The 27,257-nt window shown below is 54.8% G+C and overlaps 3 protein-coding genes across 7 annotated transcripts in view; 2 read left to right on the plus strand and 1 right to left on the minus strand.

Annotated features, from left to right (window-relative positions):
• CLCF1 (cardiotrophin like cytokine factor 1) overlaps positions 1–10,266 on the plus strand; it is an 11,894-nt gene extending 1,628 nt beyond the window's left edge. The window contains exons 1-4 of one of the 5 annotated variants that reach the window (XM_046643144.1): positions 9–231; positions 1,708–1,812; positions 5,724–5,890; positions 7,724–10,266. In XM_046643144.1, coding sequence (XP_046499100.1) covers positions 5,738–5,890; positions 7,724–8,218 — 648 coding nt within the window. In that variant the 5' untranslated portion in view covers positions 9–231; positions 1,708–1,812; positions 5,724–5,737 and the 3' untranslated portion in view covers positions 8,219–10,266. Of the gene's footprint in view, positions 1–8; positions 232–1,707; positions 1,813–4,946; positions 4,970–5,723; positions 5,891–7,288 lie in introns of those variants that run through there. The other 4 variants (XM_046643145.1, XM_046643141.1, XM_046643142.1 and 1 more) reach the window with 4 other exon arrangements.
• The window catches only part of LOC124228990 (uncharacterized), a 44,675-nt gene that overhangs the window by 2,130 nt on the left and 15,288 nt on the right, over positions 1–27,257 (minus strand). Inside the window, exon 5 of the mRNA XM_046644101.1 lies at positions 10,278–10,343. Within this exon, the coding sequence (XP_046500057.1) occupies positions 10,278–10,343 (66 nt within the window). The remainder of the gene's footprint in view (positions 1–10,277; positions 10,344–27,257) is intronic.
• POLD4 (DNA polymerase delta 4, accessory subunit) lies at positions 16,491–18,328 on the plus strand. Its single transcript, XM_046643146.1, has 4 exons — positions 16,491–16,780; positions 17,035–17,124; positions 17,342–17,453; positions 17,834–18,328. Exons 1-4 carry the CDS (start codon positions 16,684–16,686, stop codon positions 17,856–17,858), a joined length of 324 nt encoding a protein of 107 aa, XP_046499102.1. The 5' UTR covers positions 16,491–16,683; the 3' UTR covers positions 17,859–18,328.

Here is a 27,257-nt window from a genome sequence, read left to right on the forward strand (position 1 = left end):
GGGGGAGCCCGAGGCCGGGCCGGCGGGAGGCAGAGGAGGCCGACACCTCGGGCCGCGCCGCTCTCCCTCCCCGGCCGCCGGGAGGGTGGGCGGGAAGGAGGGCGGGCGAGAGGAGAGAGGAGGGCGGAGGGCAGAGCCGGCCGGGCCGGGCCGCGGGACTTGCGGCTCCCTCGCTGCGCGCCGCGCGGCCGGAGCCCACCATGCTGCCCGCGGCCGCGGAGCCGGCGGCAGGTAGGGGCGGGCGGCGGGGCGGGTGGCGTCCGCGAGCCCCGGGCCGGCCCGCCGTGGCCTGGGAGTCATTAGTGCGGGGCGCCGGGGGGGCAGGCGCAGCCCGGCCGGACCGGGCAGGAAAAAGCCCGTCACCGGCCGGGGAGCGGCGGCAGCGGCGCTCGGGCCAGCGGCCCGTGGAGGGCGGGCAGGGAGTTGACGCGCGGGAAAGGGCAGCGGCCCGGCCGAGCCCGGAGCCCGGCGCCCCGGACCCCGCCCCCGCCCCCGCCCCCGCCGCCGGGAAGGGAGCGACCGGGCGGGAGCGGGCCGGGGGCGGGGCCGGGGGCGCCGGGGCCACACAGGGGGAAGGCGCCGCCGCCAAGGGAGGGGGCCGGGAGCGAGAGGTCACCGCCTGCGGGGTGGGCCGGCGAGTGGCCGCGCCGGGCCGCTCGAGGGAACCCCAAGTCCCCCGGGCCTCGCCTGAGTTCCCTCATCTCTCCTCTCACCGCCTTCCTTCCCAGCAACTCCACACTGCGCTCCAGAAGCCCTCCCCACACCCCCAATCCCAGAGGACCCGTCCCTGTTTCCTTCTGCGCCCAGCCTGGCCCTGCCCCCTGGGGTAGGAGGGGGGCTGCCAGGAGGGGACAGAGGCTGGAGGTCCGGCGCGGTCCGAGCCTCAGACAGAGGCTGTAGGTGGGGGACACTGGACACACTCCTCTGTCAGGTGTTCTCTGACCCTGACCCAGCCGGCTGACATCTCCTTGCTTTCAGTGCCCCCGACAGACCCCGCTCCCCTCCCAAGCACACACTGCCCTCCCTCGGGACACAGGGACACATTCCTCTGCCAGACCAGACCCGCTCCCCCCACTGGCTCAAACACCCTTGCTGACCAGACCCGCTCCCCCCACTGGCTCAGACATCCTCCCTGCCTGGAGCCACACACTCGACCAGGGAGGAAACAGCCACCAGGCAGAGATGGCAGCAACTGTCACCCAGCAACCCCAGAAGCTTGTCCTCCTGACTGGTGTAATGCCCGCCCCTCTCCCCCACACACAGAGCCCCGCACTCCTGCCCGGTTCGCTCCTGCCCGGTTCACACCTCGGCACACCACCCCTCCACACCAGCTCCTCTGTGAGTGACACTTCACATTCCTCCCCACAATCCCACCTGCCTGTTCGCACCCTGGCCCCAGCTCCCCGAGCCCCTCCCACACCTCTGGATAACAACACCCTTTCAAACTCACCCACACACTTGCCCAAGTATTTTCTTCACTTACCTGGTCCACCCCCCCACCGCCTGGCTTTCAGCTGGCTGCCCAGCGTCCCCAGGCTTCACCTCCTCTCCCTGAGCACACTCAGCGTTCTCCTGCGGCATGACCTGGAACACTCTCACTCCAACCAAAGCCCGCCTCCTTGTGTCCCTATTGACTTCACAAGGCAGGGCCGCTGGCCCGCCGTCTGCTTCTTTCTCTGGGCCTCAGTTTCTTCTTCTGTCACGTAGACCGGAGAAGAAGGGCAGGGAGGGGCTGCTGAAGAGGACAGCAGAGATGGAGCCCCCATGGTTTGGCTGAGAGGAACTTCAGTGTGCACAGTGCAACTCCCTCAGGCAAGCCCAGGGACCTGACGGGCTGGTGGCAAAACTAGGTCTCCTAACTTTTGGGCACATGGGCACCCTCTCATTAAGCCACTTCTCAGCCGCCTGGGAGATAGGGAACCAAGGAGAGGACGGAAGGGAGAGGAGGAAGAGAGGGGAAGGCAGCCAGCCCGGAGGACGAGGCAGGACAGGCTGTTCTGTGGGCTTTTCCCTAGGAAGGCAGTCGGGTGGCACCCCCAAGGGCCATTTCCTACAGTCTCAATGCCTGGGTCTCACACCACAGTGGACACACCACCCCCCAAACCGCTTCATTCCCCCAATTCCCCTCAGCAGACCCTCCAGAGTCCCCAGGATGCTGGGCCTGGTTTGGCCTGAGAGCAGGGCCTTTCCTTCTGGCTCCCACATTTAGCCCAAAGCCTCTGGAGCTCTGTGATGCCTCCATGGCTCCCACGTTTTTGGCTGATAGCTCTTAGCCACCAATCCCAGGTGCAGAGTCTCCTGGCTGACTTGTCCTGCCCACTCTGACCACCTTGGCACATCTGCACTGCTGAGCCCCCCGCCCCCGCCTCACTGAGTGAGGTCAGCTTGGGGGATACAAGCCCCAGGCTGAGGGGCAGCTGGCTAAAGGCTTGCGTCCGAGCGTATGCCTGCCTGTGCAGCCGTGTCAGGGTGGCCATGCGCTTGCGTGGGCTGAGTATGTGTGTGTGTGTTCATGAGGGGGGGCCTCGGTTCCCAGGGCCCAGGGATCTGGATGGAATTAGAGGCTGGCCCGCAGGGCGGGGGCCAGGATGGGGGGGGGGGGGGGGGTGCAGCAGGAAACGTGAGCTGCACTCATTAGCTCCTCACGTGCTCAGCCGGATTTATAAACACCGGGGAAGACGGGATGTAAACAATCAGTGGGCAGCAGCCAGAGGCAGAGCTGGGGCGGGGGGCCGGGCAGGGGGCCAGGACTGGGGGAGGGGGCCCAGGACACAGCCCCCAGTGACCGAGTCTACCTGCACACCAGGAGCCTGGAGAGGAGGATAGATGAGGGCTCCAGGGTGCCCACCGCACTCTCCCTCCTAGGGACGCAGGCAAGCTGCGGGCTGCGCCAAGTTCCAGTGCTTACAACTAAAGCACAGGTGTCCTCTGCCCCACGCGGCTTTCAGCTTTGCTGCCTGAGATATGGGGACAGCTTGCCCAGAATGAAAGCTGTCGTAATGGAGGGTAGAGCCCTGTCCCCTGTCTCCTCTCCTAGCCTCTTCTCCCTCTGGATTTCTGAGACTTCTTCCCTCTCTCTGGTTCTCTCCACGGGTGGGTCGGTCGGATCCTTCTGCTCTCTCCCCTGCCCCCCTCCCCAGCCTGCAGTGACAGTTACCTCAGAACTGAAATATTCCTGGAAACACCGGCCTCGTCTGGTTAATTTCATGAGCCGTTTTTCTGCCCAGATGATTTAGCTCTTGTTTATCCAAAGGTTTCTCCCCCTGCTGTCCCTGTGTAGGGAGCCAGTCCTCCCCAGGGATCTCCCACAGGGCCCAGAAGGGGAGGGGGAGAAGCAAGCCAGGAGCTGGGTTCCTGACCAACGCCACCATGGGACAGGCAGAGCCCAGTCCCAGAACTCTGGCCAGCAGGGCTGCCCAAAGCAGGGCTTCAGCTGGGACCCCCCAGCATTGCCACTAACTGTGAGCGAGGCCAGACTCAGTCCTGAAAGCTGCCTCAAGGCTGGAAGGGGCATTGCCCACCTCAGCAGGTCTCCAAACTCTGAAACGAACCCCAAATTGTACCCACAGGAACCTGGAGGCGACTCAGCCAGATAGCCAGGCTGAGGGCAGCCCAAGGCTTCCTGCAGAGGAGAATGGCTTGGAGTTGTTTTGGGATGTGAAGAACCACTGTGAATAGAAAGAATTCAGAGAGTCAGCAAGAGCTAGGGATGGAAAGGAAGAATGAGGACCGAGCCTTTAGGAGGGAAGCCACAGGCTGCAGATGAGGACGAGGAAAAGGGGAGCCTGTCTCCCCAGGGAGCACTTATGTGCCTGACTCTGCTCTCTGTCCTAAAACACACATGCTTGCAGGGCACACATGCACAAACTCACACCCTCAAGCCAAGAGCCCTAAATCATGGGGGCAGGGTCCCTGAGACTAGTGGCACCCCTTCTCCCAAGCTCCATCAGTAAAGCCAGCCAGTCAAGCATCTGAAAGCATCAGGACTGGGGCCAGCCCAGTGGTACAGCGGTTAAGTTTGCACATTCTGCTTCCACGGCCCGGGGTTCGCCGGCTCGGATCCCGGGTGCGGACATGTCACCGCTTGGCAAGCCATGCTGTGGTAGGCGTCCCACGTATAAAGTAGAGGAAGATGGGCATGGATGTTAGCTCAGGGCCAGTCTTCCTCAGCAAAAAGAGGAGGATTGGCCGTAGTTAGCTCAGGGCTAATATTCCTCCAAAAAAAAAAAAAAAATGAAAGAGTCAGGACTGACCAGTTGGGCCACAGCAGAAGTCACCACCTGACACCTACACTCTGTTCTTTCTCTTTTTCTTTTTTTTTGTCTTGTTTCTGAACTCCAAACCTATCCCAACTCTGAGTACAGTCCAACTTATTTCTAACCATGAAAGCAATATGTCATTATAGAACATTTGAAAGTATAAAATATAACCTAGAAGAAAGAAACCACTCATGATCTCAGACCTATCCAAGCTTAAAACCCACACTAGCCCTACTCCTAGTGACACGCCGTGCATCGCCCCATCTGACATCTAAATCAACAGATTCACAAACCTTAGTCCCAGCCAGCCTTCTGCCTGCCCAAGCCTAACCACATCCCCAGCTGGACTCAAACCTCAACCACACTCAGTCAGCCAAATCCCAATAAACTAACCTGAAACTTTACAAGTAACCCAGCCCTTAAACCTAACCTAGCTCAATGCCAAGTACAACCTTACCCTGTCCTAACCCTGCCTGCCTGTACCCAGTTCCAATGCCCACTGAATCCTAGCCTAATGCTCTTGACCTTGGACCTCACCTAAAAGCCTGGAAAATCATATTTTCCCAAGTGCCTATGTCCTCACAGCCCTGACCCCTGGCCTCTGGCATCCTGGGATACCCAAACTCTCCAGCACCATCAGCTGACAAGCCCAACTCATCAAATTCTCTCTCTCTCTCTTCATTGCAGGCTGATCAGAAGGCCTCCTTCAGGTCAAACTTTCCCCATCTAACACGCTAGATAAGAATGGGGCAAATCTCCATACTGCAGCCAGTCCCTGGAGTGAATGCTAAATCTCCTTCAGTCTAACCCTATCCTCCACTTTCCGCACCCAGGAATCATATCCCATCACTGACTACACGAGCCAGCCCTGTGTCCCTCAGCCTGACCTCAGTGGTCTAACCCTACATCTTGCCTCCTATGGCTCGACTCAGATGCATTCTCGGGCAGCCTGTCTCTTGTGCCCCTTCCAGGGCTGACTGCTCTCAGCTGGCAGCTCCGACATGTGCTGTTTCCTACCCCTCACCCCCACCCGCCCACAGCTGCAGTGGGCCTGGGAAGCTGGGAGAGGAGGCTGAGGTACAACTGGACCCTGGGAACACTGATTTGCAGTCCCTAGGCCTGGCCCCGTCCATCGGTGCACACACACATACGTGTTGGCACACATACAGTGACTCTTTCTTAGCTGACACACAAATATACTCTCCAGTGTCTACTGGTAAACACACACGCACACAGGCCAAGTCTTCGTCCTCAAACACATACATGCCTCCACACACACACACACACACACATACACACTTTCTCGGGCCAGGAATGCTTCCCTCCTCCATCCCCCCTGCCTCCCATCTGGCGTCCCACCCTCACCCCCCCTCCCAGCCCAAGGTGGGGACAGACACCTGAGGGGCTGCCAGCTGCTTCCTCGATGGGGCCCGCCCTCATGCTTCTTGCCCATCCTGTCCACAGGGGACTCGTGGGGGATGCTAGCTTGCCTGTGCACCGTACTCTGGCACCTCCCTGCAGTGCCAGCCCTCAATCGCACTGGGGACCCAGGGCCTGGCCCCTCCATCCAGAAAACCTATGACCTCACCCGCTACCTGGAGCACCAACTCCGCAGCTTGGCTGGGACCTACGTGAGTATCCAGGGCAGCTTAGGAGTCTGGGAGTTGGGTAAAGGATGAGAAGAGGAGTTGGGGGAAGAGAGACAGAATGGTAGAGGGATCTTGGCGAATGATGGGGTGATGAGGAGGGGCCCTTCTGCCCCACGCAGGCTCCGTGTCGTGTCTGGCCTATCTCCTGCCCTTCCCTCTTAGGTGCCCCCTCCTCCCCATCCCTGGCCCCAGGACTAGGCATGTGGGCAGGCCTCGCACCCGCCTTGGCCCACTGCCCCACTGGCTGCCAGCCCAGCCACCCGCCTCCCCCTGGGGGCCGGGGAAATCTCCTCTGTTTACACCGTGTTGTGGTGTCTCTCGCACGGGCGGGGCTGGGTGGGGATGGAGGGGCCCCACCTCCCATGCCTGTGTTCCAGCTCGCCTCTGCCCCAGACCTGGGGCCCTGCTGCTCTGGACCCTTGGGCCTCCCTTCTGTCTGCCTCTCCCATCCTAGCTGGGCCTCCTAGGGGGGACTTGGGGGAAGGTGGCTGCAGGGAACCCAGGCCAGTAGTGGCAGGGAGTTCAGGGTGTGGATGGAAGTTGGGCCGTAAGGATTTGGGGGCAGTCCAGAGGTGTTCAGAGAGCCCAAGAGAAGGAAGGAGGGTCAGAGTTGTTGAGGACCATGGGGAACCGGCCCCCTCTTCCCGTGTTCCTCTTCCACATCCCAGGCCCTACTCTGGAGCCAGGGAGAGAGAGGGGAGGAGGGTGGCGGGGGAGCTGGCTCCAGCCCCAGGATACACCGAGGAAATTAGTTTGTCTCTGTGCTTGTCAGCGTGTGAACCGCCCCCCGGGCCCTTGCCTATCCCAGGCCTCGCCCCTATCGTCTCCCTTTCTCTCCCGCCTGAAACTCTCCCTCAGCCCTTTCCCTGGGCCCCAGGCCTCTCCCCGGAGGGTTGGCAAGGCTCTGTCGTCTTCTCTAGACTGTCTTCCATACCCTTCCTCCTGCCCTACTCATGAGACTGCCTCAGTTTCTTCCTTCTACAGCCCTGCTCCTACGAGCCCTTCCTTGGGGAGTTAGGGAGTACCTTCTGTCCCCCACCTTTCAGCTTCAAGAGGCAAACGGAGCCCTGATGCCCACGGGCCCTCTGCCTTCCACCCACTTTTCCCTCTCTGGTTTCCCCATCCAGAAAACCTTTGCTTGACTCTGCTACCCCCTCTAGCTCCCGATCCTTTTTCTCTCCTGGCTTTCCCTGCCAAATTTCTCGAAGGAGTGGTCTACACCCTCTGCCTCCACTTCCTCTCCACCCACTCACTCCTTAACCCCCTGCAATCTGGCTTCCAGGCCACTGAATCGGTTCTCTCCAAGGTCGTCAGGCACCTCTTCTTCCCAAACCCTACAGCACTTTCTCAGGCTCATTCTCCCTGCTCTCTCTTTTACAGCCACTCTGTTGAGCACTGCTGCCTTCTTGAACTCCTCTTCTTGACTCTGCACTCTTCTCGTCCACCTTCTACCTCTGCAGCCCAGCCTCCTGGTCCTCGTGGCTCCTCTTCCTCTCTGCCCGGTCCCTGGTGGGCACTCTCCTAAGGCTTGCACACACAGCCAATCAGCGCATCCTTCCTGAGTATCTCCCGAGTGTTCTTCTCTCTCTACACCTCTCCATAGGAGAGCTCATCACCTCACTGCTGCAACTGTCACCTCCATGCAGATGACATCCCTGGAGAAACTTAGGGGAGGCCTGTGAACAGAGAGGCCTAGCATGGAGATGGAGCCAGTGTCAGGTGACATAGGAAATAGAAGCTTGGGGGCAGGTATGTGCTGGCAGTGAGCTGGCTGCTTCGCCCTCCTCCGTCCCCATCGCCCTCTCCTTTTCACAGCTTAACTACCTGGGCCCCCCTTTCAACGAACCTGACTTCAACCCACCTCGGCTGGGGGCAGAGACTCTGCCCAGGGCCACTGTCAACTTGGATGTGTGGCAAAACCTCAGTGACAAACTTCGGCTGACCCAGAACTACGAGGCCTACAGCCACCTTCTGTGCTACCTGCGTGGCCTCAACCGCCAGGCCGCCACAGCCGAGCTGCGCCGCAGCCTGGCACACTTCTGCACCAGCCTCCAGGGTCTGCTGGGCAGCATTGCGGGTGTCATGGCAGCTCTGGGCTACCCACTGCCCCAGCCTCTGCCTGGGACTGAGCCCACCTGGTCTCCTGACCCTGCCCACAGCGACTTCCTCCAGAAGATGGATGACTTCTGGCTGCTGAAGGAGCTGCAGACCTGGCTGTGGCGCTCAGCCAAGGACTTCAACCGGCTCAAGAAGAAGATGCAGCCTCCAGCAGCTGCAGTCACCCTGCGCCTGGAGGCCCATGGCTTCTGATCTCTGACCTTTACCACCTTCTCTTTCCCCTCCTCCTTCAAACCCTACTCCCACTCTGGGAGGGAGAAACCTGTGTGCCAACACTCGTTGAGCCAGGAGACAGAAGCCATGAGCCTCTGGCCCTCCCCAGACTTGGAGGAGGGTGTGATGCAATAAGGCCTGTCCCTTCCCCGCTTCCCAAAGTCCTACAGGTCTGGGGAAGAGGTGCAATAGGCCCCATCCCATTTCCACAGGAAGTAATGCTCAAGGGAGCCTGAAGTGGTTCAAGTTGGCGCCAAGGCTCTTACAGCTTCCTGCTTCCTGCCTACCACTTGCCAGTGCCCACCTAGCCCCTCGAGTGGCACGTCTAGGAAGCATGCCTGTAGGGAAGGGAGGGGGCCACCATAGCACGTGCCTTTCTGGGGTGAAGCCCTTTGGCTGCCCCACTCTCCTTAGATGGGTGTTGCTCTCCTACCCCCAAATAACTCAATACGTCAATTCAGGAAACAAACACGGTGGCAAGTCCAAACAGGAGGAGATGGGATTGCAAATGGAAGAGGTGGGGGTCTGCATTGGAGGTAATACTCAAAGCAGAGGGGCAGGGGCAGACTGGACCCAGGGGTCACCAAGGCAATCCGTGGCACAGGGTGGCAACCAAAAGGACCTTGCCTTGCATTTTCTTGCCGGCATCACAGTGCCCCCTTTGCCCCCTTCCCAGGGTATCTGTGGGTTGCCCAGGCTGGGGAGGGCAACCATAGCCACAGCCACAGGATTTCCTGAAAGTTTACATTGCAGTAGCATTTGGGGTGCAGGGGGCAGCTCCCCCAGGCCCTGCCCTCCAAGCCCCACCCACTCATGACTCTAAGTTTGTTGTATTAATATTTATTTATTTGGAGATGTTATTTATTAGATGATATTTATTGCAGAATTTCTATTCTTGTATTAACAAATAAAATGCTTGCCCCAGAGCTGCGTCTCTTTGCTTGGCCTTGCCCCTCTTCCTGACTCTCGTCACTTGTTCTCCTGGCCCTTCACCGTCCTGGTGACGGAGGTGAACCACCACCTCTGGTGGAGAGCCTGGAAGGCCCGGGGGCTCAGGAGGGGCAGAGAGCTTGGGCAAGAGGCTCTCTCCCTCCCTCCACCGGGTGGATGTACATACAGCAGGCTTCTCTCCTGCTCCGTCCACCAACACCAGGTTCCTTTAGTCCTCCCCAGTATCTTGTCTGTTTCTTTGCTCAGTCGGCCTCACCTCTCTGGATTGCTTTAATGGTCTTATAGGTCTGTCTCCCTACAAAGTTTTCTATCTGCCCCTCCAGTGCGCTCTCCAAGCAGTCAGCTCCGCGCATTCAACCCTCAGCTTCCCCAGGACCCCCACCTGTGGTGGCCCACTGGCGCCCCCCAGGAGTGACCCTAGCCTTCACAATACCCTTCATCTCCTAGGGAGGACGCTAGACTGCGGCCAAGTCACAAGTCTCCACTGTGACTTTACTCCTTTCTCTGCAAGTAAGGCGGCAGATTAGGGGGCAAGAGAAAACCTCCTGTTGGACTACAAGTGAATGGGAAAGATGCTATTCAAGGGATGACCTAAATTGAAATCCCAGGTTCATACCCTAGTAGCTGAGTGACCTTGGATAAATTACTTAAAGCTCTCTATTCTCCAGTTTTCCCATCTGTAAAGTAGGGATAATTAAATACCATTATAAGATTGCTGGAAAGGATAAGAGAAATAATAAAGGTAAGATGCTTGGCTGCAGCAGCAGCAATTGGTAATTACAGATTATTCGGGACATATCAATCAGCACGTCATGAGTCTCTAGTGAAGAGCCACTGGGTAAATTAATGGGCTAATTGCTCCCAGGTAATACATGGGTATTTTACAAGGGCCTCCTGGAGACAGTGCCCTAAGCGAAGGAAGTAACAAATGATGGTGATGTCAATCAGTTGACAAATGTTTTAAAGACCTAATTACCTGCCCATCACTGCTAACTGGTGTAGGAAAGCCAAAAGAAGTCCAAGACCTGGCTTGGCTCCCGGCCTTGCAGAGCCTGTGGTTCTATCCTGGAAGAGAAGACCAGCTTACCTGAAATAAGCAGGATAGAAGCACACATGTGCAACATGCACAGGGAAGTTCCGACAGTTGTGTGAGCTGTGGAAAAGGCAGCGGTCAGAGTATAGCTGCGGGAGCTATTGGACTGGCTTGTGGGTAGGGCGAGCCACTCTCTGCTGAATGTCCCTGAGTCACCTGGCCCAAGTTGGAGGAAACATGTCTGCCCTTAGGGGTCCAGGCAGAGACATCTGCCCTGGCATGGCCAGGGGCACCTTCAGGCCCTGCCTCCTGCCCTACAAGTCAGAAAGGAGAGGGCATCTGGCCTGTCCCCATGCAGGGCAAAATGAGTAGCAGCCTGTAAGGTGTAAGGCACCAAGCAAAGGGCAATACGGAATACAGGGAGAAGGAAGGTATGCCCCACACTACTGTACCGTGAGCTTCTTGGGGGCAGATTCCAAGTCTTCCCCATCTCTTTATCCTAGCACCCAGCTGAGGGTCACTCCCAGAGAAGGTGTTCAATTAGCATGTTGAATAAAGCAATCTGGAAAAGGGAGTAGGAGCTGCCCTCCCCGCAAATGCTAGAAGCCAGGGCAGAATTTGATTAAGTGCAGAAAGACCCAAGCAAAATACCATGGAAGTCAAGGAAGGAGTGATGGAGGGCCCTTCTAGTTTGTGAGCCCTACCGGGAGGCAATGGTGTCTAAAGTCACGGCTATAATATTTCCAATGCCTGGCACACAGTAGGTGCCTTCACATAACCAGGAGAGGTGGGATTTGACACTGTTCTTGGAGGCTGGGCAGGACAAGGGTTAGTTGAGTGTGTTTTTCTTCCTTTTAAGCAGGTAGCATCTTGAGGGCAGGCTCCACAATTTATTCATCTTTGCATCTCTACAGCATTTTAGCACAATGCTGGGCGCAGACTAAAGTTCTCGATAATTTGATTTAATCTGATTGAAAAAGCGTCAAGACAATAGTGTATTAGAAGTCAAGAGAAGAGAGTTTTAAACAGGTAGTTGATCAACACTGTCAGATGCCCCAGAAGAACTGAGAGAAGAATACAGGGAAAATCCACTGCCTTTGGTAATCAAGAAGTCACAGGTGACCTTTCCAGGAGCAGTTGAGAAGCAGACACCAAATTGTGAGACTCAAGAAGGAAACAGTGAGAAGGAGGTAGAAGGGGTAAATATACTCCCTCAGGAGTTTGGTGGCAGAGGGAGCATGTAGAGGTAGCAGGATCATAGGAGGTGTTTTTTTGGTTGGTTGGTTTGCTGTCGCTGTGTTTCAACAGAAGAGATCTAAACATGTCATTGCTGTGTGAGGGGTGGCGGCTGGAGAAGTGAGAGGCCTGAAGCGTGGAATCGGACAGACAGAGGAGAATCAAAAGCATTGCTGGGCAGCCATGTGGAACCAGGTGACACAAGCACACACATCTGTGTCGTGGGCCCATTCAATATGGATTGTGACATTCTCCAGCAAGCCAGAGATCGCCAGAGGTGGGGACAGAGTGTAGAGAGGGCCTTTCCCAAGGCTGAGGACTGACAAGGGAGGAATGGCAGAGAAGCAAGGGGCAAGAGTTTCTAGAGGGCTAGAAACTGTACTGTGGAGAGGCTGTGAGCCATGCAGGGTGAGGGAGTGAGCGGGAAAAGGCGGGGAGTGCTGGAGTTCACTCCCCGTGAGGATGCAGAGGTGCATCCTAAGGAGCAAGGCAGGGTGGACGCAGACAGCCCAGGCAGAAAGGGCGCCTCAGTTTGACTTCCTGAACCCTCCCCCAAATAGCTCCCTACTGATGGTGTCAGGGGTGTGAGGCCCTCTCCGGATTTGGCACTGTGGACTACAGAGCAGGCAGTGCCTGGTAAATGACAGCTCATCAGGCTTTCCAGTGAATGAGTTTGTCATTGGTTCTCCATCCACAGCTGCTTCAGGAGAGGCGGTGAGTTTTCATAGGTGCTCTTAGGTTCCACCTCTTAAGTATGGCCTTATAGTCAGGGGCCCAGGTATGCAGAAGTCAACCTAAGACCCTGGCATACCTGTGCCCTGCAGTGTCATGGGGGAGGCAGTTATCTCTAGAAGTCCTTCTGTTCCCAGGGAGCCTAGGGACAGTGGGAGGGAGGGAGAGAAAGCCCTCCTCTCTGTCATTTCGAGATAGCACGGAGTGGATTAGAAATCTCATCGGCATCCTGGGCCCTGGAAACACCCCTGTGTTTTAGAGGATGCACACAAGATGGAGAACTGTCCCTTGGGAGATGCAACTCCTAGGAGGGTAAGAGTGAGAACAGAAGAGGCTCTGATGCGGGGTGGCAAAAGGTAGTCACGCCTTGCCTGCTTCCTGCTTTTTCCAAGACTGACTTAGGGCTCCCTCTGTATGTGAGGAGGCTCATTCAAGCACTCATCTCACACTCACACACACACACATTCACCCGCTTGCCACTGTCACCCCAAATAGGGGCGGGCCAAAGGAGGCCCTTGTTCCCCTTAACCTAGAGGGCAAGAGCCAGTGATCTGGGCCTGGCTGAATGCTCTGATAGGTGGCTCCCCCTTAGCTCCCCCTTCTTCTCTGGAGCCACAACTTTCCCTGCCTTTGTCCCTTCAATTCTTGAGCTCCCTGACTCAGCCTGGTTCCCCAATTTCCCAGCAGTGGACAAAGCCCTTGTCAGTGGGGTAGGGGTGGGTGGGGACAGTGAGGGAGTAACTGTGAGCTTTAGAACCAGAGTTCCAGTCCTTCCCTCGTCTCAACTTTCAGGGTCCCTCAGCCTCCCTAGTTCAGAGGTCACCCCTAGGCCCCTCCCCAGCTTACCCTGATCTCCAAGGTCTGGCTGATGGAGTGGAAACTAGGACCTTCCTACCAGCTGGACAAAGTCTGACACCTGGTGGCCAAGGTGAAGAATGGTCAGAAGGACCCCTTTTTTAATTTCCTGGGAACTTCTCTAGAGTCAAGGCAGCCTAGGTGAAAGGGGAGGTGACAGGAGGAGGTTTGGAGGGGGTGGTTGGGACAGGGCAGAAGAGACATCCAGTGGCAGAAAAATTCAGACCCAGGGAAACCTTTGCCTTCCATCAAGCCCACTAGGCTACAGAACCTGGGGCAGGGAGAAGTGGGATGTGTGGGAGGGTCGTGAGGGACGAGGAGGAGCTGCCTGAAAGAATTTTGGCCCACAGGGTGGGGAATGGGGCCCAGGGTGTGTGAGTATGTGGGGGCTGGGAGTGTAAGTCTGGCTGCCCAGAATCTCCAGCTCAGGGTGGGTGGCAGGGCCTGAGGGCCGGAGGAAGGCGGGTGCTGGGGCTACACCTCACAGCCCACTGGGCCCCTGCAGCTGCTTCCCTCCCTCCACCTGCCCCTACCTTCCTAGCTCTAGCTGGCTCTCCCCACAAGCCCTGTTGTGAGCTGGGGGAGGGGAAGGGGCTTTTAGGGCTCATGTGCAGTGCTGAGAAATGACACCCCCCACCACATCCTGCCATTGTCTGAGCTAAACCAGGCCTAATCTCCCTTCCCCTTGGAGCAGTCTGTGGTGGGCCTCAGCCCACCTCCGTAGAAGGTGCTGGGCTTCTGTTTCAGTTCTTTTCACTCCTTTTCTCTTGGGTTCCCCCAACTTTGGCCTTGGCCATGAAGCAAGGGCCTTGAGTGTTCCCAGGCCAAGGTGCAAAGGTCACTCCTGCTAGTCCCATCATCTGCCTCTAGGGGTCAGGGCTGACACAGCAACCTACACCTAAGTCTCAGGAAATCCCCTGGAGAGAGAGGTTAGCCCCCCAACTCAGACCTCAGGCCTGGCCCTTCAGCCACAAGTTGGAACTGTGACAGGCTCCAGAACAGCAGTTTTGGGGACAGGCCAGGAGGCTGCCTGAGGGGTTCCAGGAAGGAAGGTGATAGGGGGCAGACAGGGTTGGGGGAGTAAAGAAGGAAAAAAACCCAGGATGGGCAGGCCAAGGTCTGGTCTAGTTGCCAGCACACCGTAGGGATCCAGATGCCAAGTCAGGGAAGGATGCCAATTGGACAGGGATGGTTCCAAAACCCCTGGTGACAACTCCTTCAAGCCTAGGGGCTTGAGCCACTGCTGTCTGACTAGGAGAGGAGTGCAGTGCTGCCTGTGGAGAGTCCCCTCAACTCCAGGCCAGAAAGCCAGTCCTAGGGTACCTGCACTGAGCTCACCACCCTGATTCTCCTTCTTGGGGCTGGGGGCATCTGAAGCCCAAGGGAGACATTTTTCAGGCTGGGTGGGAGAAGCTAGCAGGGTCTGAGCCAGGCAGCGCCGGGGGCAGCTGGCAGGGATGGCCCAGACAGTGCCCACAGAGCAGGTCAGGGTGCCAGAGGGGAGAGGGAATAGGCTCCGGCGGCAGAAGGAGCCGCTGTGGCCGCCCAGTGGCACACCCTATTTCACGCTCCCTGGGCGGTGGCAGGGCCCCACGGCTATCAGCTTTCAGGGGTGGGAGGGACCAGGAATGAGGAGGGGTCTGCCTCACCCATGGCTCCCTACTCCCTCAGGGCTTTGTGGGCTCAGGAGTTGGGTGCCACACACCTCTGGGAACACCCTCTGGGGAGGAGGTGGTCAGTCCCACAGAGCCTGGGCACCATCCCTCCACAGAGTGCTCAGTGCCTGACTGGACCCCACACCTGAGCCATTGCCAGGCCCAGTGACAGGGCTCCCTGCTGCCCTCCCCAGGCAGCAGGGCCCCTGCCTCCCTCGGTGTGGGCCCCACTTAGTCCAGGAGGCAGATGAGGGGATTAGACCAGGCCCAGCCCAGACAATAAAGCAGCGACAGGCCCTCCAGCTCCATGCAGCGCGCCCACGAGCTCTCACTCCTCCACTCCGTCCTCCTCAAGGAAGTAGATGGGGAGAGCCCGGCAGGAGGAGGCCCCTGAAGACGTGGCTTGCTCCTGCTCCTCCCCTCTGGTGGTCCACTCTCCAGAGCGTTGTCCTCCCTGTGCCCACCCAGACCCCAGAGTGACGGCAGGGGGCAGGCAGAAGTCTCCGAGCAGGCCCTCGCACCTTGGAAGGAAGAATTAGATGGGATTCTAGAGGTCGATTAGAGCTGGGCCAGTCCCTGTGCTGATTCCCAGACTCCCACTGGCCAGCACTTTCGCCTGCTGCCAGGAAGTTGGTGAGGGGGAGGCGGGTGTAGGGGTGAGTCAGCGATGACAGGAGCCCAAGGGACAAAGGTCATGGGTGGAGAATTGCAAGACAGTGTTTACAGCAGCCCGCCTCCTCCAGGAGGTCTTCCAGTGCTAAACCAGCCCTGTGGTCCAACCCATCTCTGACCTACCCTTCCCTATCTCCCGTTTGTTAGGAATTTTATCCTTGTACTGACTTGCGTCCTGTCTGCCTGCCCTGTTAGCCTGTGAGCTCCTGGGGGGCATGGAGGAGCTGTGCTTTAACTGGGGCCCCACAGTGCCTATCAGCGCTTCCTACTGTCAAGAACCTTTTCACATTATTTTAGCTGAGGATGTGGGAAAGTGCCTGGCACGGTCCTTGGCACACTGTCAGTGCCACATGAGTATTCGGTTTACTGTTGGTATTCGCTGCTCATATCTCACATTAGCGTGAGACAGACAAGGCAGATTTTACTGATGAATAACTGGGGATCCAAACATGCTCTGGCCTCCTGTTCGGTGTGGGATCTTCCTGACTAGCAGGGCAGGCAGCGGCAGGCTGTGGGACCCCAGGAGAGCCAACAAGGCAAACGCTTGCCTGGACTAGGAGTGGGCAGTGTCTTTGAGCACAGACTGTGAGAAAGGAGCTTTGTGAACCCATGGGTTCTCTAGTCAGGTCTCCTTGGGGCCGGTGGGGGTAGGGTGGGAGCAGGGAAGGGGGCTGGATTAGCCCAAACCCTCGTCGGACCTCCAGACCTGCCCCCCACAAGAGTCTGTGGGCCAAGGGGCGGTAGTGGAAGGCTCCAGCTGGGCTCTGGGGAGTTACAAACCGGCCACGGGGATTAGTGAGGCTGAAAAGAACATTTGCCTAGGAAGGGAAAACGGGAAGTGAGAGGCTGAGGATAACGCTCTGTAAGTCCCCCGAGACCCACTGCAGACCAGTGGGGGGGGGGGGGGCAGGAGGAGGTGGTGCAGTCTGGGGCATCTTGACAGGTCCCCCACCCCAGCCTCACCCCTTCTCTCCCAGAACACAGCTGCAGCAGCTGCCCCGCCCCCTCTGCCTGCGCCGCTTGCCATTGGCTGGAGTCAGGCCCCGCCCCGCAGAGGCGGCCTGCCATTGGCTTAGTCTTCGATGTTTGTGTGCTTGTTGGGGTGGAGGAGAGGCGTCATCCCCTGGAACTGGCGGACTTCCTCTCTCTGCTTGTCTGGGTCACCCTGTCTGCCCGTCGCTGGCCCCAGGCTCGCTCTCTGGCCCCAGCCCTCTCTCACTCCCTCTCAGCAGCTGTCTCTCTCGTGCCCGCTGGCCTGTCTCTCTTCTTCCCCGCAGTCGCCTCCTTCTCCGCCTGCCTGGGTGGCCGCCATGGGCCGGAAGCGGCTCATCACTGACTCCTACCCTGTAGTGAAGAGGAGGGAGGGCCCCGCTGGACACTGCAAGGGGGAGCTGGCACCAGACCTAGGTCTCTGAGGTGGGGGGACGAGGGGAGGGGAGGAGTGGACACGGAGGGACATGGGAGGACGTGGGTGGACATGGGCAATGGAGGAGGAAGTGAAGTATGTCCTCTACTTCCTACACCAGGCCTGGCAGCGGACGGCAGAAGCAAAGGGCTGGTGAAGGCTGGGGAGCAGTGGGACAGCTGGGAGGTGAGGGGCAGGGGACCATTCCTGCAGGGCACAGGCCTGGGCAGGCCTGAGGAACAGTGTGTCATTGCAGGGGAAGAGCCCCAGCCCCTGAATGTGGATGAAGCTGAGCTGGAGCTGCTGAGGCAGTTTGACCTGGCCTGGCAGTATGGGCCCTGTACAGGTGAGGACGCCCTCAGGCCCCAGGAGCACATCTTGGAGCCAGTCCTGTCACCCACATGTCTCTGAAGCAACCCAAGCCCCCGTTCGACCCTCTCGGGCACTGTCTCCTGAGATGGGGGTGTGTGAAGGTCCTGACACACCCCTCCACACACATTCTCTAGCCTGCACTCTTCCTTGCCCTCCATGAGGTCCCAATGTCTTCTCCTCCCTCTGGGCAGGGATCACACGGCTGCAGCGCTGGCATCGGGCAAAGCAGATGGGCTTGGAGCCTCCCTTAGAAGTGTATCAGGTGCTGCAGACCCACCCTGGAGATCCCCGTGTCCAGTGCAGGTCAGAGACTGGCTGGGGAGGGCTTTCAGAGGAGTCAGGGCCTTCTCCGGGCACCACCATCCTGCTGGCCCAGGTGGGAGCTTCCCTGATCTGAGGGAGAAATCAATGCAATTGGGAGTCCTTGCTGAGCAGGCAAGAAGGTTCTACAAGGTGCCTGGCAGGAGTGCCACCTCAGGAGGGCAGAAGGCTGCTTTAATAGTTCTTATCTCTGAGCAAATGGTGGGGGAAGGGTGCATCCAGGGCCCAAGGGACTGTCTGTTTAGTACTGAGGAGTTGGCTAAGGACTATAGGCCGTAGCCAAGAACTGGGGCTGGTGAAATCAGATCAAGGGACCTTAAGTGACTTTCTCCGGTTTCTCCTCCCACCCTCCCCTTGCACAGCCTCTGGCATCTCTATCCCCTTTGAACCACCACCTAAGACCTCCTGCCCGCTACCCGAGAACCTCAGGACACAAACACGAGCCAGTTGCTGCCCTTCAGCTCAGCTCTGCTGTAGAGAATGTCTGGCAGGAAAGAGTCTCAAAGGGAAGGAAAGAAGCTGAATCTGGAAGTCTCCACGGCTCAGCCCTGCATTTGACCAGCAGGCTCCTGGAGCCACGTCTGAGAGCCAGTGCCGCTGAAGCCGAGCACCTCCGACGTGGAGAGTGGTCTCTGAGGACAAAGACTTGGCCATGACCCTTCCAGTGCTTGCCACTGTGGTCCTCGGGATGGGGTGGCAAACGAGGCGCAGCCTTAGGCAGAGCCAGAGTCAGACGGATGATCTAAGAGGGGGAGATTACTCCCCGCCTGAAGCTGGGAATCGAAGGGCAGAACTGGCAGAGCTCACAGGGCAAGGGGTTCACTGATGCTTATGAATAAAGAACACTGAGCCTGGAAGCCTGACCTCCAGTCCCTTACTGTGGCCCTGCCTGGGCTGGCAGCACCCGGCAGCTTGACAGATGGGAGAGAGCTAGCACCTCCCTTTCCTGCGAGGTGCACTGGCCTCTTCCGCTGCCTAACCCTAGACCTGAGAGGGAGGAAAGACACCTTTAAACACTAACGGCCGAGTCCTCACTGGAGCTGAGCAACCTCTGGCGCCCCCTGGTGGTGCATAGGGAAACGACTCTGGTCCCCTTCACTGACCAGCAAGGGAAAACCTACCAAACTGGTCTGCCCAGTGTTGCCCACCTCACAAAAATGGGTCCTTTGTCAGAGAAGGATCCATGGGCCCCATGGCTCATAAAGTGCAGACACACCTGCACATTCCAAGCAAGTATCTCTGCTTCCCACATGGGGGCCACCTGCATCCAAAGCAGGGCTGGGGGAAGGTTTCTACCTGCAGGACCTGCTCAGAGATGGCCATCATCTGAGGGGCTTTGGTAGAATTGGATGGTACTGGGGATGGAGGAGAACTGGCTGGAGCTGGAAACAATGCTTAGGGGACCTTGGGACTGTATGACATGGAGAATGGAAGCAGACTCCTTATATGCTGTTACCTTCATTTGATGGACCAGCCCTGCATCCTGGGGCAAAGAGAGACAGCCTTCTTAACTCCTGGGAAACAGGCCCAGAGAGTGGCCAAGTGGCCTTTTTCACCCCCATTTTATTGATCACTGACCATGCTTCAAATGTCTTATCTCTAAACTTCCTAACAAGCCTGCGAGGTAGCTTTTCCAGAGAGAGAGAACTGAAGCCTGGAAAGGTTGTGCAAAGTTGCCCAGGAGCTCCAGCAGGTTGGTGGTGGCGTAGAGACCAGGGCTCCTCCTATCTGTACCATGCCCCTGCCTGTTTCTGAGCACCTGCTGCGTGCCAGGCTCTGGAGGGCCTCCTGGGGGTTGTTAGTGGTGAGGAGATGGACAAAAACAAACACGTAAATATTACGTCAGGTGGTGGTCAGTGATAGGCAAAATTAGGGTTAGAGGTCAGGGGATGCCAAAGGTGCTAGAGAGATTGGTCAGGAAAGGCTCTCTGACAGGGGACATCTGGGCAGAAACCTGAAGGAAGGACGGGAGCGAGCCTTGCACCTCTGTGAGTGCTCCAGACAGAAGGAACAAAAAGCACACCCCCCACCCCCACCCCACCCCCCCCGCCCAAGGCAGGAGTGTTCCCGGCCTGGTCAAGGAGCAGCATGGCGGCCAGGGCGGTCGGGGCGGAAGGAGCCAGGGCAGCGTGCTGGGAAATGAGGCCAGAGAAGAAGCAGGTCTTTCCCACAGGGTCTTGCAGGCCAGGATAAGGAATCTGGATTTTATTGTGAGTGAGACAGGAAGACATTGGTGGTGCCAATAAATGACATAATCAAACTTCTGTTTTGAAAACATTACTCTGCTGGTGGAGAACAGATTGTGGGGTTGGGGGACAAGAGGCAGCAGAAGCACTCAGGAGGTTATTGGGGTTGGTCTCGTGAGAGGTGACGGTGATGTGGACCAGGGTGGGGAGATGGAGGGGGTAAGAAATTGCCGGATTCTTTCTGTTCTTCCTCTGAAGGGAGAACTGACTGACAAGACTTCCTGATCGGTTGGCTGTGGGGTTTAAGAGAGAGAGAGGAGCTAAGGATAACCCCAAAGGTTTTAGCTCGAGCAACTGGAAGGACAGAGATCCCATCACTAAGATGGGGAAGACTGTGGGAAAGGTAGGGTGGGGAATCAAGGGTTCAGTTTTAGACGCATTGGACTTGAAGTCTGTGACATATCCAAGCGGAGATGGGGACTAGGCAGTGGACATGCAAGTCTGCAATTCTGGGGAGAGCTCTGGATTTGAGATGGAAGTTTTGGCGTCTTCTAGATGGCATTTAAAGCCATGAGTGTGGATGGGTTACCTGAGTGAGTAGAGATAGAGAGCAGAAGGGGTCCAAGGACAGCCCTGCTGCCTTCTACACTTAGAGACGAGGGAAAAGAGAAGAGGGCATGCAGCTAAGGAGACTGAGGAGTGGCCAGCAAGACTTGAGGAAAGTCAGGAGAGGGTGGGGTCTGGGAGGCCTGGCCAGAGGGTGTTTCAAGGTCTCAGATGCTTCTGAGAGGCTGGTAAAATGAAACCTGAGAACAGCACGATGGACTTGGCAATGCAGAGGTCACTGGAGACCTTGATGAGAGTGGTTTCCATGGAGTGAAGGGGATAAGAGTGTGCCTGGAGTGGGGTCAGAGGGAATGGCAGTAGCAGTGGACACAGGGAGTGTGCCAATTCTTTCAAGGACTGCTTACTGTAAATGGAGCAGAGAAACGGAGTGGTAAGCAGAAGGGTGTGGGATCAAGGGAGGGTTTTTTGTTTGTTGTTTTGTTTTGGACAGAGTGATATTACAGCACAATTACACTGTGAAGAGAGTGATCCAGTAGGGAGGGACACTGATGCTGCAGGAGACGGAGGCGGCAGCTGTCGGAGGGAGGTCTCTGTGAAGGTGAGAAGGGCCAGGACTAGCACATGAGGAGGGGGATGGCCTTAGAGAGGAGCGTCCACCGTGACGGGAAGGGAGGCAGAGGACATGGGAGGAGAGGCGGGCAGGGGCTACGTTTGGGGCTGGGAACATTCGAGAATCAGATGTTTGCCAAGAGCCTGGGACGCTGGGAGGGAGCTGAGGTTTGCTAAGTGCCACCCGTGCCCTCCGCGGTGCCGAATCCTGCACTTCCGCTCTCTGGTGACTCCTCAGAACAATCTCATTAGTAAGTACTAGCCATGTTTCACAGATAAGGAAACGGAGGCTGAGAGGAAGACTCACTCAGTCAGGGCCTGAATTCTCACCAGGTCTGTCTTCCCACTCATCACCCTGCACCTGCACTCCCACCGGCACCTGCGCGCCGTGCTTAGGATGGTGTTGAAGACAGAAGACCTACCCTTGTGGAAAGTTAGAGAACAATGTAATACAAGTGCTCCCTCGGGGCAACTGGGAGCAGTATAGACACGGAGTTCTCAGGAAGGAGAGAGCACCACCCGGTAACGGGGCCCTCTCCATGGGGCCCTGGGCACAGGGACAGCCGCCCCCCGCAGCTTTGGTACTACCCCTGCTTTACTTCATCGGCACCGAGCCCCGTCCACTCACATGTCCCTGCTTCCCAGACCTTCCCCTGCAGAATGAAAGCAGACTCCCCCTGCCCTGGGGCCGGGCTTGGCCCAAGACACTTCCACTCTGAATATTCTTAGTAGTTCTGTGTTTTAGCTTACAAACCTTTGGCCAGTTTTGTGTTCTCCAAGATATGTCTGGAGTAGCTGTTGTAACATTAAACAGATGAACTTGCTTATCAAGGGAATGAACTCTCCAGGAAGATGTGCCACGTGTGGCCTATGGGTGGCTTCATACACCTGATACGCCTGCCACCCCCCAGTGCAAGCTGAGCAGCACTGCAGAAAACACTGAACGAGCATTTACTGGAAGGAAATGGGAGGGCAGTGGCCCTTAGAGAGTAAGAGTCAGTGGGCAGAGAAGACCATTCTAGACGGAGGGATTGGGCTGCGCAAAGGCAACAAGGAGAGGCGGATGTGTGCACCCCCGGGAGAAACGTGCAGACTGCAGACTCACTCTGCGAAAATCAGTGCAATAAAAAGCTAGCATTTCAGTGCTTACCACGCATCCAACACTGTTCTAAGTGCCTTTTATCCTCACAGCAACCCTAGACGTGATTATCAAACTTTTTATGACGCAATTTTAAAGAGGAAATTCAGGCACAGAGAGAGATGAAGTACTTGCCCAGAGTCACACAGCCTCTAAGTATTGGGAATAGGGTTTGATCCCAGAGTCCGGCTCCAGAGACTGCATGTGTATCATGCGGGATAAGGATAGTGAGGTCACCTGGAACCAAACACAGGGTCTTGAGCCTGAGGCAAAGGAGTCTGGACTTATCTCTGGTGATGACAGCCCCTGAAGTTTCTGAGTAGGAGAGAGAGAGGATCAAAACAGTCATTCTGGAGGGTCTGTCTGGCCAGGTATGAAAGAAAGTCTAGAGAGGGAAGAAACTGTGGGTGGGAAGACCAAGTGGGAAGCTATCAAATACTCAACACACAGGCACTGAGACCCTGGATTAGCAGACAGAACGGACAGGACAAAGAGCTATAAGAGATGTTGCAAAGGACGTTGGCAAGACTTGTGTTTGGGAAGGGAAGAAGCGGGGCAGCAAACATGACTCAGGTTTCGAGCTTAGGTGGGTGAGAGGATGCTGATGCCACGGGCAGAAAACGCAAACTGGGAGGGGAAGACAGGCTCAGTTTCATGCACGTTTAGTTTGCGATGATGACAGGACACCCAAATGGAAACCTCTAGTAGGCAATGGAAACCAGCAGTGAGGTCAGGGGAGAATGTGGTGTCCTGGGGACAGAGGGGAATCACCTGCGTAGAACTGACACTTGGGCCCATGAGCATGGAAGAGTTCTCCCAGAGTAAAGAGACAGGAAGAGGGTGCGAAGACGGGACCACAGATAGCACTCGGGAAAATTCTCTCTGGAAGAAGGTGGATGACTAGCAGACTAGAGGGGAGAGAGTCAGAGTGGCAGGAGAGTCGAGGCAGAGCAGTGGCCGGGAGGTGCTGGAGAGCTTCACAAGTGCTGGCGGCTGGTGTGCCACTGCCGAGACATCAAGGAAGACATTAGGAGGAGACGGGAAGGCTACAGGACGGCTCACCCTAATTCTGTCCCCACATTTCCCACTTCCCTCTGGCCCCGTTCCATAGTTCTCTCTGGCATCCCCAGCTGTCACAGTAACCAGTGCCACAGCCATCAATCAGGGCCACACCGATTCGTTCTTTATTGACTCAGGTGTGGCAACGTTTATCCACTCTCAAACTCAGACAAACTCACCAGTAGCATGAAGGCTTAAGGAGCTAATGTACCAAGAAACTAAGTAAACAAGGGAAAGGAACAGGTTTCGGAATTAATCTTGAAGTAGATGGAAGCCACAGCAGTGCGAGCTTGAGGCGGATTGGAGCTAACACCACCTCTAGGACCTATGGGATCCTCAATACGATCGCTAGTTTTCTCTGCAGGTAGGTCTCCAGTTCATCCACCGAGTCCTAAACTGGAAAACAATGGCTTCGTGCTAGTCATGGCAGATGCAAATGATTTGAACCCCAGTCCCTAAGCTCCAAGAGCTTACTGCAGTGGGAGAGAGGGAGAGAAAAGACGCGCAAGTGAATTCAAACATTGCCTCAAGACAGGTGTGAACTTGATGCTGTGGGAACTCAGACTTCCTGAAGAAGGCCCTTTAGCTGAGTATTTAAGAATGAGTAGGGGTTGCCACAAGGTGGACAAGGTCCTGGGTCCTTCTTGAGCCCTCCTTTGGTCTTGTGTCTCTTGACGGAAAAGGCATTTTCTAGAAACCTTTGGGGTGGATGCCTCCTTCACCTCACCTAGAGGTTCCAATGGCTCCTGGTCCTGCAAGTGCTACCCTCGATGGCAAGCTGTTTCTCTCTGTGCAGCCTTCCCAAAGAAGCGTCCCAGTGGTAACCCGTTTATATTTTATTACAGCACATGGCAACGCTACAAGATGTTTCTGCTAGAGAGTCTTTTGTCCTTGTCAGCGTACCTAGCACAGGGATAGCTACATAGTAAGCACTCAAAGCTGATGGAACTTTCCCCCTTCACTCCTACCTACTGTTTGGCCTGTTGGCCCAGTCCAGCCTGTGAGAATCGTTTATGCACCAGTTGTGAAGGCCAGTTGTAAATGCCAGTGAAATTTGGTCTCCATCTGACTCACTCCTCCCGGGGGTTGCATGGCTGTGATGGCAGGAGCCAGCTTTTCCTAAAGACTTCTTAGCAAGGAAGGCATCAAAGCTGTCAACTCCAGAAGCAAGCTCCTTTTCGTTTCCTGTTTCAGAGCCTGGGCCCCCACTGGGCCAGCCTGCTGAGTGCTCATCTGAGGTCCTCCCAGATGGGAGAGTAGAGCCCATCATCCCATCTGGAGTGCAGAGGACCATCCGGCCCACTTCCCTACATGCCCTCGAGAGCACGGCAGCCCAGGATGCTACTAGTCCACAAGGCTGGGGTGTAAACTGGTATAACTCCAAGGAGGCCGATTTGGCATTATTTATCAAAATTATAAATGCACATATCCCTTTCAGTCCGTATCTGGAAATTTATCCTACAGATACACTTGTATGTGTAAAATAACCTATTATTTATTTATTTATTATAGTACTGTTTGTAATAGCAAAGACTATAAACAGCCTAAATGTCTATCAATAAGGCACTGAGAAAGTGAGTTATGCTACACTCTGGATACTGTACTGTGAAAAAGTTCGAGGAAGCTCTTTGTGTGTTGATATAAAGTAGGATGATCTCTAAAATATATAGCTAAGTGGGGGAAAAAAGAAGGATTTATAGAACAGTGTGTATAACACGCTACAACCTGGGTAAAAATGTGTGTGTGGACTTCGCTTGTATTATGCATACAATGTCTCTGAAGGGGCATCCAGGAAACTGATACCATCAGTTGCCGTCGAGAGGAAGGTAACTTGGTGGCTTGGAAACAGAAATGAGGGGAAGTTTTTCCTTGACCAGTATTTTTGAATTTTGAACTGTGTAACTATATGACCTATTTAATCAATCAATAGGAAAAAAGTCTTACCATGTCTATGTGGATGTATTTAACAGATATAAAAATAACAGAAACAATGCTACTCGGGTAAAGGGGTTATTGGGTCACATGTTGCATGGCTTTGTGGATGTCTCTGGACTCAAAATGCTGCACTCTTTACATCCTACTGGGAGAAGGGGGTCTTCTATGGGTCTTTATGGTGGGGTCCTGGCAGCGGGAAGGTCCAGGACTTGCTCCCTCTAGAAGGCCCATCTAATCTTGTACTAGATCCCTGCCAGGCACCTGGTACTGCCCCACCCTGGGACAACAGTCAACTTGTCAGGGTGACAGGTTTCACAAGAGTCCAAACATGATGAGTCCAGCTCATCGTTTTATTCATCTAACAAGTGCAGATGGGGCCCCTATTAGCATGAGTAGTGGGTGGAACGTACAGCTTGGGTCCCTAGCCTTGAAGAGTTTTCAGTCCTCCCTTAAATATATGAAAAGATGCTCAACTTCACTCTAAGACTGGCAAAAGCTGAAAAACTTGGGCCATATACTCTTTTGGCAAGGCTTAGGGGAAACATGCAGGAGCACAGCATGGCCAGCCTCTAAAGAGGGAACTTGGTAGTACTAATGAGATGACGTCGCATTTACCTTTGACCCAGCAATCCCGCTTCTAGGAATTTACCCCAAAGAGACACTTTCACAAACATATAACGACACATGCACAAGCTTATTCACTGTGGCATTATTTGTATTAGCAGAATGTTGGAAACAACCCAAGTTCCTGTCCACAGAGACAGATTAAATTAATCCACCCAATGCAGTACTGTGAGCTATTAAAAAAAAAAAAGTGAGGAAGATTTCCATTAGCTGATATGGAGTGACTTCTAGAATAAATTGTTAAATAAGTCGTACACTACCTGTTGTGTAAGACAGAAGGGGTAATAAAATACATATTTGAAAAAAGAAACATAGGAGGAGTAAACTAGAAAGGAATAAAATGCTTACTACTAGGGGTGGGTAAGAATGGGGTGGAAGAGAGGATGGGAGTGAGATTTCTCTAAGTACTGTTTTTATATGGTCTCAGTTCTTGAATCATATGAATATTTTACAGATTCAAAAATGTATCCAAAGAGATTTTAAAAATCCTAAAATTGAATACAAACAGTAACAAATGAACCAAACTGTATATCAAATTGATAATATAACCACATAGAAAAAAGAATATAAGAATCAAGTAAATTTTAAATACAGTTCATGGGTTTCCCAAGGATGACAAAAAACATCTTGTACTTTACGTAATAGGTTTGTTGTGGATAATGGTTTTGGCGTAGAAATTCTCAAACTGTTTTGCTCTTTTTGCATGAAGGATAGAAAAGAAAGAATAAATATATAGGTGCTGGGAACCAGAGATCGCACTGTGAAAAGAGGGAGATAAAATATGGAATGCGGGAAGGTGAGAATCCTGAAGAGTTGGATTTGAATTGGAGATTATCAGTATGTAGATTTAAAAATTTTTTAACTTTACTGAAGTATAATTTGTCTACAACAAAATTACAGATTTTAAGCATATAGTTTTGGTAAATGCTGCACGAATGTAACCAGCAACCCAATTAAGATCTGGAACATTTCCATCAGCCCAGAAAGTTTCCTCACTCTCCTTTGCATTCCATCCTCCCCTCCTCTCCCATCCTAGGCAATTTGATGTATAATCAAAGACGAGTTTTACCGGTTCTGGAACTTATATAAATGCCACCATTCAGCAAATCTGGCTTATGTATATCAGCACTTCATTCATTTTTGTTGCTGAGTAATATTCCATTGTATGAATATACTAAAATGTAGCTATCCATTTATCAGTCGATGAGCTTTTGGGTTGTTTCTAGTTTCGGGCTCTGATGAATCAAGCTGTTGTGAGCATTTATGGACAAGTCTTTGTGTGGGCATATGTTTTCACTTCTCTTGGGTAAATGTCAAGGAGTCGGACTGCTGGGTGATGTAGCATATGTACACTTAACTTTATGAGAAACTGCTGATCTATCTTCCAAAGTGGGCCTACCATTTTACATTCCCATCAAGAGCATATGAAAGTTTTAGTTGCCCCATATCCTATCAACACTTCATATCGTCAGTCTCTTAAATTTTAGTCATTCTATGAGAGTGAAGCACTGTCTCGTTGTGGTTTTAATTTGCATTTTCCTAATGTTGGATATCTTTTCACAGGCTTATTTGCCATTTGTATATTTTCTTTGGTGAAGTGTCTCTTCACCTCTTTTGCCCATTTTAAAATCAGGTTGTTTGGCTTCTCATTATTGAGTGGTAAGAGTT

Source organism: Equus quagga, chromosome 17 (assembly GCF_021613505.1).
Source record: "Equus quagga isolate Etosha38 chromosome 17, UCLA_HA_Equagga_1.0, whole genome shotgun sequence".
NCBI lineage: Eukaryota > Metazoa > Chordata > Mammalia > Perissodactyla > Equidae > Equus > Equus quagga.